Source organism: Chaetura pelagica, unplaced genomic scaffold (assembly GCF_000747805.2).
Source record: "Chaetura pelagica isolate M959 unplaced genomic scaffold, ChaPel_1.0 scaffold328, whole genome shotgun sequence".
NCBI lineage: Eukaryota > Metazoa > Chordata > Aves > Apodiformes > Apodidae > Chaetura > Chaetura pelagica.
In genome coordinates, this window is record NW_009954216.1 from 2,641,602 (window position 1) to 2,653,440 (window position 11,839).

The 11,839-nt window shown below is 41.1% G+C and overlaps 1 protein-coding gene across 1 annotated transcript in view; it reads left to right on the plus strand.

Moving 5' to 3' along the window:
* Positions 1–8,479: 8,479 nt before the first annotated feature.
* Positions 8,480–11,839, plus strand: part of TRH (thyrotropin-releasing hormone) — an 11,320-nt gene continuing 7,960 nt past the window's right edge. The window contains 1 exon segment of the mRNA XM_010003363.1: positions 8,480–8,489. Within this exon segment, the coding sequence (XP_010001665.1) occupies positions 8,480–8,489 (10 nt within the window).

Here is an 11,839-nt window from a genome sequence, read left to right on the forward strand (position 1 = left end):
AATGACTCTGTGGCATAATGAGTTTCTCTCTTTGACTTTCAGTGCTAACCCCCCAGTTCTCCTACACTGGGAGAAAAAATATCTCCATTTTTCAATGTACGTAAAACTTGCCAGGTTTGCCCTCTTCCTGAGGATGCAGGCAGAACATGCAGCCTGTGGAGGAGACAAAATGGATTCAAGCAGGTGAGCACATTGTGCTCAGCTGTGCTTCTCAGAGAAGGGAAGTACAGAGCCCATGAACACCCCCAGCTCAATCCACTGGCAAGAACCTTTGTGAGAACAAAACTGAACGTTCTCACAGGAAGGAGCCCCCTGTACAGGGGGCACTCCAGGAGAAATGCTGGAAGGAAGGACAATAATGATGAGGTCGCAAATTTTACAGACTAAATTGAATAGTGTATGATTAACTATTTAATGGCCACATCCTGAGAAATGTAGGCTCATCAGACCTTTTGTTCTAAATCCATGGATGTGATAAGAAAACAAATGCAGCTACAAGACAGAAGCAGCAATAAAATCTATATTTTCTATTTGTACTGCAGGAGGTGAAGTGTCATTAAACAAAATAACTCTTCAACTTAAATATTTCTATCAGCTCAGTAGCAAAGAGGGAATCTGAAGGGGATTGCTGTTTGACAGCAATCCACTCTGTCCATGAGCTCCTACAGGAACTCAAGCAAGGCTTTTAAGACGTTTGCACATGCCAGCCTACACTGCAGAGTACATTCAAAGCCTGATAAATTGGCACGTGTGCTGGGCTGTTTGAGATGAATTAGTGAGGAATCAATGAGTGCCTGGCATAGTCAGAACTGCTACTCACTCCTCCAAAAACTGTTCCAACCAGAGCTCCCTCTGAGCAGCCATAACTCCCACTCAGCCAGACACTGATCTCCATTATACCAGCACAGGCTCTGAGAAATAACTTACCTGACTGTAAGTACTGGCTGGATGTGGTGTTCAGTTTAACTTTAACTGAAAGAGAGACCTAATAAAATCACTCAGGTCAACAGAACCCGTTGCAGCTATCCCATGGGCAGAGCTGGGAAAAGAACAGGAAGGGCAACTCTTGGGTGACACAGGAATGCTCATAATCCATAGCAGGGTCTGGGGGGAACTACTGAAAACAAAAGTAGTGTGCTGGCCAATAATGACACTGTTCTATCAGCCATGAAACCACATCACAGTAAAGGGCATTTACTCTGGAGATCAGAGCAGTGGGTTGAAGTCAACTCCACTAGAAAGTGCTGAAAGATGGTAGGAAGCTAGCAGGACAGCTATGAAGTTACTAAATGGTTCTGCATCTGTAAAAGAGTATTTCTTCCATTGTATCTTACAACTAGTAAAAATAACTAGGGTGACAATTTGTGAGAGCAAACAGAATCCAACCCTGCTCTTACTCATCAGCCTGTACTTGAAGTCCTGAATGCTCAGAGAAGACAGACACAAACGTTTCATTTTGGGGTACATCATTTTACCAGCTGTCTTCAAGCTGTTCCATGCCCACAAAAAAAGTGAAGTAAATATGCCTCCAGCTTCACAATGCTGCAGCTTTGCTCAGCAAGCATCTACTTTTCTGCAATGAAGTATCTGCCTACTTGTATTCCAAGATTAGAACTACCCTTCACTCCAAGTGCTGCACAGTGCAGGCCTCTTATTCACATAGCTGAAGGTGCTTTATGAAATCAAAGCAGCAAGTGCACAAAGAAATTGTGCACACGGAACATTATCCATTATCTCTATAGCCCAAACCACTCTTCTGTTTACTGCTTTGTTTTACATAGTTACAATGTGTCATATGCCACACAAGCTTTTTCTCTCACTGATTGGGTCAGACATCAAGAAGATGACATGAAAGATTTTCCTGGTCTCACAAACAGGACTTGAAAACAAAGAAGTCTGTTCTTTGTGAGGTGCTGCTGGATCAATAGGTAAGAGGCTGAAACAAAATGTAACCTCCTAAGGAATAAAGACGCATTTTGGAGGAACAATGTGTTGTCATTAAGTATAATTGGGCAAATGGTGGTGTGATCTTAAAAGCCTAAGTTGATCATATTCCCTTGAGTGCATTATCCAATTAGGGGGAAGGTGCATCAGATACGTCTTGCTTTATTGTACTACTGAAGTGGAGAGCAGGTGTGAGGAAACAAACAAGTTTGTAATCCTTGCTTTGCAAATCAGTTCTTAATCACTCTGGCTCTTATTTCCATATTAGATTTAACTTTTTGATGAGAGCAACTTCACAGCTCCTCTTTTGTGGCTCAAATGAGTAGCAGGTTCAAGAGACCTTTAAAGCTTTTGATTCCTAATACTAGTGTGTGTGTTTTATTTTAGGGCAGAACTAGTAGCTATAATGATATATCCAAGCAGAAAAAAATTGACTGAAGCCTCGCTGAACATGCAGGCCACAAAAGGAGAGAGGATAGTTCCACCATTTCTTATTTCACTGTGTGAGTTTACAAGTATTATCAGAGTAAGACTTTACTATGTAAAGCCCAACTTACATCTTCCATCTCCATTGAGAAGTCACTTCTTCGCCTATATTAATTCACTACAACTACCATCACTTAAAGGATAAAACTAGAAAAGAGAAGCCTATTGCCAGGATATGCACAGCCCATTCACCTTTGAAACACACACAGTCTTTGGGACCACAGTCTGCTTATCTGCTGGGTATGGTCCAAGAGACATCTGTTGCAACAGATACTCAAGGGAAGCCGAAGAGCAGGAGGACAGGCATTGGGATGAAGAGTTTTTAGTAAGTATGTTGACTAGAGGACTCCTCGTGAATGGGAAGGAAATGCATGTTCTCATATATTACCACTGCAGCTGTTTTCACTTCCCTCTTGTGAGTCTTTTTTGTTGAGAAACATTAATGTTTTTGAACAGAGTAAATAAATATACCAGCTCATCCTGTGCAGTGCTGGAGGCCAGGGCCTGGCTCTGGTGGACCACTGGTCTAAGATATACTGTATGACAAACTGTGTGCTATGAGGGGCTAAGGTTTCCAGTGGCATCCCTGCAAATTGTTTTGTAATCTCCCTACAAGTGAATTCCTATGCCCACCATCTGCTGCTCAACAATTATCAACAGCAGTACACATTAACAGGTTGACTAATAAGAGAACTTTTAATTAAAACCTAAAATAAACAAGCATTTGACCAATTGCAGAAGAAAGTGGAAAGTACCGCTTCATTGCTTAGTGATGGATTTCACGTAACAAAGTTACTGCAAAACTGACATTTTCCTTCATGTGTCCAAGAGCCATGACTGAGGAAGAACAGCCTGGTAAACCAGGACATAAATTAGACAGACGAATCACAGATGCCTCTGGGAAAGAAAATAAGCTTGTATAAAGTGTTACAGATAACATTTTCTGCGGGATACACATACTGGTACAGTGACAGGCACAGGAGCATGGCTACTGCACATCAGTAACAGTGCAACATGTGACAAGGCAGTCAGGCAGTCTTGGCCATCATTTCCACCCCACGTCCTCCTGTGTGTGGTTGGTGACTTCCAGGGAACTATGCTAACGTTAGAGAAGGCTAAAAGTCAGCCAGTTCACTCAAAAACCATCATGAAGATTGCTCCAAGTGTTGTGCCAGGCACTAAGATCCTGGCTCAATAATCACTGGCCTTGCTTGGTCATCACACTGTCTGTGGATGAGGAGGAAGAGAAAACAGGCAGAAGTCTGGTTACAAACTGCCTGCTGTGGCCCATACCAAAGAGAGTCCTTCTGCTAACCAACACCTAAAGGCTGAGATCTGCTCCCAGTAGGTCTGTTTCCTTTGTCTCCCGCTCCTTACCTCAGGAGATTTGCAGGTGGGCCCAAATGGCCAGAGTAACTGTCTTGAGGTACAAACTGAAACAACTGCACGGGTTCCTGCTATCAGTAAAGAGTGCAACAGTTTCTCATTTGTGCAGAAACATATCTAAATTAAATGCAGAGCTGCTAATGAAACAATAATATTTACTACACACTTCACTACCTTGTCATAGTTAAACATAATTGAGTTGTGTTCCAGTTCTACCTGGAAGCATCCTGTGAAGAGCAAGGGCACAGAGCAGCCACAGAGGCTCTGCAATTCTCTCTGGCAAGTGGTAATTAAATAAATGTTGGGGACCTTTTCTGAACAGGCAGATAACCATAGCCCCCGCCCTCCAGAAAATAAGATCAATGGCACAATTTGTTGCAATCCTAGAATGATGTGCACTGAGAAGGAGACCTTAATATATCAGGATGAAGGCAGAATAAAGATTTCAGTCCTTGTCCTGGGAATGTCTAGCGCTGTGCCAAGAAGTTCTGACCCTTCTTGATCCATCTGATCAGAATGCTGAATTAAATCAACTGGGGCTTAGCAGTTCCTTGCGATTTATGAAAGAAAGAATATGGTATGAGAGGAAAGAGACTTTTTCAGTGATTACTTGCAGTTAGATCTGATTATGCTTAACAGTGACACAGTTGATGATGCTGGTCTAAAACTAGGCTGCCCCAATTCTACCCTCTCTGTGCCTTCAGCAGTGTGTGCTCTGTCCCTTGCACCAGCAATTAGTTATAAAACTATTGAGTTCCTTGAACCAATATGATAATCTGTGAATTATCATCAACTGCTGCTTAATTACAAGATCACTAATTGAGTATTTTAGTTTTCTTATGCTCCCCAAAAGGTAGCTTGTTCACTGTGACAGATATCCTAAGAAAAATGCTTCCCTGCCAAAAAACCCTGCTGGAAGTATAAGGCCTGTCACCTGGCCAAACAACCCAATAAAACTTTTTTCTCTGCTGTTGGTGGCTAAATGAGGAAGCCAGAGTGTTCTTATTTCCAAGTCTTGTATGAAAAGCAAAGAGACTTAATTTAAAGACATCTTGTTCAGTCAGAAACATCTAAATGGTCATTGATTGTTTTTCCTTAGTTGGATTTGTGAGTCTCTCTAAAAGCAGAAACTCTTATTGTGCTGTGTCCCTGTTGCTAGACAGGCTACAGGCTTTGTGTCAACATTACTAGAATAAAATTTACGAGTTTGAAGCCTAAACTCTCACACTCCCAAGAACCAGGAGAACTGACACTCAATTGAGACGAAGTTTAGGCCCACTTTGCTCAGTTAGAAACATCTGCAAGGGCCCTGGAGAAGAATCAGCCCAGAAAATATCCTCACATATGGACATTTCACAATAGCTGCATAGATTAGCTGCAGAGACCTGTAAAAGCCTCTTCTACTTTTATGGGCAGAAAAACATAATTATGCCAACATCTTGGGAAGGCTGAAACCTAGACATCACTTAATTTACTTTTTTCTTCCCCCATATCACAGCAAAAATAATAGGCAGCCACTTCATGAGTCACTTGTTTATCTTGGTGTCTTTGAAGCATGGATGCTATCAAAGACATTAAACATGTTTTCTGAAGCAGGAAAACATTAAATAACCTAAGACATTTAGCAACCTCTAGTGATACCAAAAAAGATGATACATTATCACTCATATAACTTGATCTTTTCACATGGGTTTCCACCAGATTGCACCTAAACTCTGCTAAAATCACAGACTTATTCCAGATCTGTACTACTTTGAGAGCTGAAGTCAATTCACATGCTATACCTCTGCTTCCACTCTCACACCCAGCAGGAGATGTCAGACATGCCTGGCACCCAGAGGCTGCCACTGTTACATTGTCAGGCCTCCAAAAGACAGATGGGACCAATACAATGGCTACTCCAGCACACGTGGCTACTTCATGCCAATGCCATCCTGGGGTGCATTAGTAGAGTGCATCCAGCAGGTAGAGGAAGGTTTTCCTCTCCCTCTACTCAGCCCTACTGAGACCCCACCTGGAGTGTTGTGTCCAGTTTTGGGCCTCCCAGTTCAAGAGGGACAGGGATTTATTTGAGAGAGTCCAACAGAAGTTACGAGGATGATTAAGGCCTGGAACATCTGTCTGATGAGGAAAGGCTGAGAGACCTGGGGCTGTTTTGTCTGGAGAAGACTGAGATGGGATCTTATTAATGTCATCAACTCTGGGGGGGGTCTAGTACTTTCAGTGAAGAATTAAACTTTTTCCTGGCACTCCTACATACATTTCTAAGTTAGGGACCCACCTCACACCACAGACACAAGGCAGAAATGCAACATGTAAATGCCTTTAAGCAGCTCTCCGCACAACCACCTCTGTTCTTAAATCCACACAAGGTGTCAAACCAGCCTTTACCCAGGAGCCTTAGACAATCCTTTTACTATTTGAAAACCTTGCAGACCCCAAACCTGGAGTGATGTGCTTACAGGCAGAAATTATGAGGATGTACAGAGCTCTATTCAGCAGAATTCTCCCAGTATCTGGTGCTTAGCCAGGTAAGAGTTACTCCTGCCTATCAGAGAGGTGATAAAGGCATATGTCCCCAAGACCAGGGGACAGAATCATGCTGAAGAGCAGCAGAACCATCATCAGTAGAAGCAAGCTTCAGCTGGAGATATGAAGAACTCAATACAACCCATTTCCACCTGAACTAGGTAACATGCTCCCAAAAGTGGGTATCATGAACTTAGTCTCAAGGGAGCAGTGCTCTTCAGTATTGACCAATGCTGCATACCCTCAAGTGAAGAAAACTGCTACATACCTTCTTCTGGCTACAAAAGGAGGTGTTTATACAGCTCCTTTGCTCAGTACTTGGCCCTGCATAGTACTGAAAATTATTCTAATGAAGATGGAGTTACTGTTTTTCAATAAAAGCACAAGTAGCTGTAAAAGGTCAATAAGATTTACTCCAGGGTTGGCATAGAGATCATTTGTTTTTGAAAGGACAAAGGTATTGTGTCTATAAAATACAGCTACTGATCAACGGCACTACCTGTTTATCAGGTATTCCTTGGCACTTCCATAATTTCTCCATGCAAAAAGACTTGAGCTTCACTTACTCAACATGAGCAGCAGAAGCTCAGAAATAATCACCACTTATTGCTGAAATATTCCAGAAAGTATTTCTAAAACAGTCTATCAATCAGCTTCTTGCTCTTGATGAGCCATTTCAAATGTCAAAATGTTGGGTGACATTTTTTAATAATATCTACAAAAATGTAATGTTATGAAAGATTTAACTCCATTTCTTCCATTGTGGCCTTTGAATCAGAATAATGGAAATGAAGGCCTAAGAAGTACTTTCAAAAATATATTTTTGCTTTTTCTAGTTGCTTTACTTCTTTTATAGTTTCTATATCTATAAGCATTTTCTAGGTGACCTACAGATCATCACAGGGCAAATCTCACAGAAAGATTGCATTTATTAATGACCTTTTACTCATTCCTTTGAAGTAATTCCAAACCCTGCAGTGTCTGCACAGGCTGAAAATGCCTGATGCATCACAGCTATCTCTGCATTCAAGGACACCATGACCATCACCCCATGCCATAAGCGCATTCTAGAATTCCATCATAACATTTAGGTGCCTAGGTAGAACATTTCAAATCTGACAGCAGATATAGACAAGAAAAATCTTGAAGAGAAAACTGTTTAATAAAGTCTTCAGTGGTTTGTAGAAAGAATCCTGTGAAAATGCTCATTTAACATAATGTCACATCATTGTTTACGGGCCAGGAAAAGTTAGTATCACAAACAGTCACACCAAAACTTCACTGGAGTCCAGTGAATCACAGCTTTTCTATTTACCATTTTCTTGTCTTATATTCGCCTATCAGGCCCACTGGGCTTGGTGAATTATACTTGCTTCCTAAGAAACCACACACCAGCCAATAACAACCCTTTTGACCTCTCTCATCACCACCCGAGATTTTCAAAGCATGTCACAAGCATCAGAAGTCACTGTATTGTGTCACTATCACTTATTTGTGGACAGGGAACACAAAACTCAGGTATTTAAGGGTCTACCTAATTTCAGTTACCACCTATTAAAAGTCTGATTTTAACTATAGTCGGATTTCTGCCTTACTGCACCACTAAGAGTCACAGAGCAATTCAACAGGAGAAACAGAAATAGAACACAGCTGTCCCAGTTCCGAGACCCCATTCTAACCAAATGACTATGTGGTCTCCCAGCTTGGTGCTTATAAAAATACACCAGTCACTGTAGTTTGCATCTGTAAACCATTCGCTAACTGCTTTTAAATGTATTGGGCTCAGCTGAAAAGGCCCAGGGAAAGGGAGCGACAGAATACTTTGTGCCTCACAGCCTCCTCAACAGAAGCAGGTACCAAACAACTCAAGGAACTTCTACTCCAGTGCTTTGTGTTCATTCACACAGCTTCCCTTGGGATGCACAGAGTGTGCCAGCTGGGCAGAGGTCAAGAGGAAGCCAGGAGAAGATCCCAGAAGCCATTTCTAAAAGCCAGTGCTACTCCTAGCATTTTGGAGTACACCTCACTGGTCAGGTATGTGCCTTTATAGTCCCACAAGGCATGACAGCCAATATTTGGCCTACAGAACAGCTTTAATTATAATCTCTGCCCCCAAAAGGCAGCTGAATACCCAATGATTCTTAGTTCATGCTGTTTTCTTGTAAACAAACCCATTAAGCACCACTGGAAAAGTCTATTGTTATTACAATGACTAAAAGTTATAAAGATGCAAATTACATAAAGGTCTTTATTGCTATGCAGCTAATAGTATAATATGAAAATCATGTTACCTGAATAACTGGTTGTGGGGATCTTCTTCCTCCTCTTCCATGTCTCTCTGTTGTGCATCCAACTTCATCTAAATGACTATGAATGCTGGGCAGGGGAACAGTTCTAAGCTGAGTACTCTATGAACTTCCCTCATATTAACCAGGTAATTCACTCAACCCTCCAAAGAAGGGACTCACTGACCTGTTGTGCTCAATGCAATGTGCACACCTCAACACTGTATTAGATCTCTGGTGGCTTCTGTGGTTAGCCAAGTACAAGCTGTAGCACTTCCCAGTTGATTTCTAACCACTAATCCATACCTTTGATATAGTGAAGGATTTTGGATTTTAAGGAACAGCTTTCAGTTTCACTGGTGGCATTAGTAATAGGAGCAAGTGATAGAAATAAAAAGCCCTTAACTATTCTCTTTGCACATGCTTTGCAGACACAGCAGGACTAATGGACAGTACCAGAAACTGTAAACTGTATCACTACTGTTTGCTAAGACCCTCACATAATGGTCCATGCTGGAAACAAAGAGCAAGAACTGCAGTTGTTTTCATCCTGCTGGACCAGCTTTCTTGTAAGCCCATCCTTACAATGGAGGAGAAATCCCTACCAGGATAAAATTACTGTCTCCTTTCTTGCAAGCCTTTTTGGAACGCCAAAGCAAAGCTTACAAATCAACTGTAACCTAGCTCTGATTAGCTTAATTATGAGCTACAGCTACCAAAACTCTTGAAATCTCAATACTTATGCCCAACATGACTGACATGATTATTCCATCTTCTCACTCAACCATTTCACATACCTATTGGTCTGTGTACATATGTATGACAGGTGTAGGCACATGTAGGTGTATTTAAATACAACCACACTTTACTCTCACTCTCTTGGGATGGACAACTTTCAGTTTTACTCTGTATAGTACTTACCCACAATGGGGTTCTGATCTTCACTGTTGCTGTGCTCCACGACTCTTAAAAACCAGTAGCCTAAGAGATAAAATGACTACTCTTACTGTAGGAAGTGTAGCCATGGTGAGGAAACTTAAGCCCTCAAAAAATTAGCTAAACAAATAACTTAGCAACTACTAAGAACAATAAAGCCACTAGAAAAAAACTCAAGAAAATAAGTTAGTTAGTAAAAACCACACACATAACACGTATGCCTGCACACAGAAACAACTGAGGGAACAGCACATGAACTAATTTATCTATTTCAACCAGACCAGCTGATATGACTGCTACCTGAAATTAACTTTGTTAGTAACACCAGTTCTCTGTTCAGTATTCCTCTCTACACCTGATTCCAGGTTGCACCTCCATCAAGAACAGCTGCTTTTCGCTGTTGTGTACAGGTGGTTACAAATGTAGCTGCTTTGCTGACGGCCTTGCCTCTGGTTCTGGCTCCTTGAAAGCAAATCACATGTATACTACACCCTTAAAGCAAGGCTTCAGCTCACTTTGCTGAATAATTTATACAAATATACAGCTGTATTTTACAGCAACTGAAAGTAACAATAAGAAATAAAATTCTTTAATTTTAAATGCTGCTATAGACATGTCTGAGTTTCAAGAGAAACTGTTGTATAGTCAGCCACAAGGATCAGTTCTGGAACTTTTCATTCTGCTTTTACTCAATTTTATTTGTGCTCCCACTGTGGTCTCTGAGCCCCAGCCACTGGACATGAATTATGTATGTCAAGCCTTCAAGAGCTCCTGAGCCTTGTACCTTTGACATCTGAGCAACCAAGGACTGGCAGGTGGGATTTTCAACTACGCTCCATGCTGATTGCTCCCAGTGAACTTTACAGGAGAACTAACTGCAAGCTGAGGATTGGAGACTTTAAAAACAAGCCAGCACATTCAGATACTTTGGGTCCAACACAAAATCTCTTGTCAACTCTCCTCTCACAGATTTGCTCCCTTTCACACCAAATTATGACTTCTTTATCCCAATTAGGATGTGTTAGCAGCAAGTGTAAAGAAACAGAGGAAACCAATTAGCATGCCACTCTTCTAATTGCTATGGGAAGTAGTGATCTCCTATTTATAAACCTCCAACTAACTTTGCAAGCTCCCTGACAGCAAGACTCAGACTTACAGCTTCAAAGGAAGTTGGATGTCCACCCTTTCAATCATTCCAAATCAAATTTCCCTGAATGTCTTCTTCCTACATGAAACTCACTCCAGCTTAAAAACAGTACTTTGGCCAGGTATACTGAGCCTTAAATTTGCTTTGTCCAATGACTAATTCCCTATTGGAAGTGAACAAGAATCTCCTGAGTGCTGTTGTTAGTAGCTGTAAAAAAACAATAAGCTGGGCACCTGGGCTGAATAGGGTCTTGCTTGTTTAATGAAGTAACGTTATTAGGTTTGAAAGATCCTGGGCTGTGCCTGAAACAAGAGACAAGGCACAATTATACTCTTTCTGAAGATAGCCACTTTCTTCCCAAATCACAGGGTTCTCTTAACTAGAAAACTATAGAAATGACCCTGCATAAACATTGCAGAGATAATTACAAAATAAAGAAACATTACAGTGAATCCATTGAGATCTTTAATTCTAAACTGCCACCATGCCAGAAAGAACAAACTGTGAGTTAGACTGACTCTTAAGTATACAATTAAGCCTGCCAAGTTCTGACTCCATAATATGCTGTTTAATATTGAAAATTGTCAGTAAACCAGTATGTGGGATTAATGTAAAAATGCTTTGGTTTTGCTTCCTCATGAAACTATAAAACAATTTAGCTGATATAAGCAACATGTTATTTCTGCTCTTTTTGGCAACAGTTTCCTGCTATGTGGGATACTCCCCCGTCTGTCTAATGCAATAGCCTTCTCTGGCCTTTACGGACTTAAATTGGTGAGGGGAGCTGTGGGCATTCCATGTGGAATTTACTCAGTAATTCTATTAAGAGCTTCTCTGCGCAGAAATTAATGTTCTCATCTCATTCAATACTTGTCCTATTCATTACTCAAAACAGAAGACCTAATCTCTCTCTATATTACATTTCCTCAAAGGATTTTTTATTAGTTTAAAGGAATCCAAAAGCTTAAGCTTCAACACTTCTGTGTTTGCAAAACTATAAAACTCTGGGTCGTACAGTTAGAGCAAAAGGTTTTGCCATTTCTGGAATTTTTGATTATTCAAATCAAGAGGAAGAGAAGCAGGAAATACACCTCTCACAAAAATACAGCAGGTCCTCCTTGTAGGG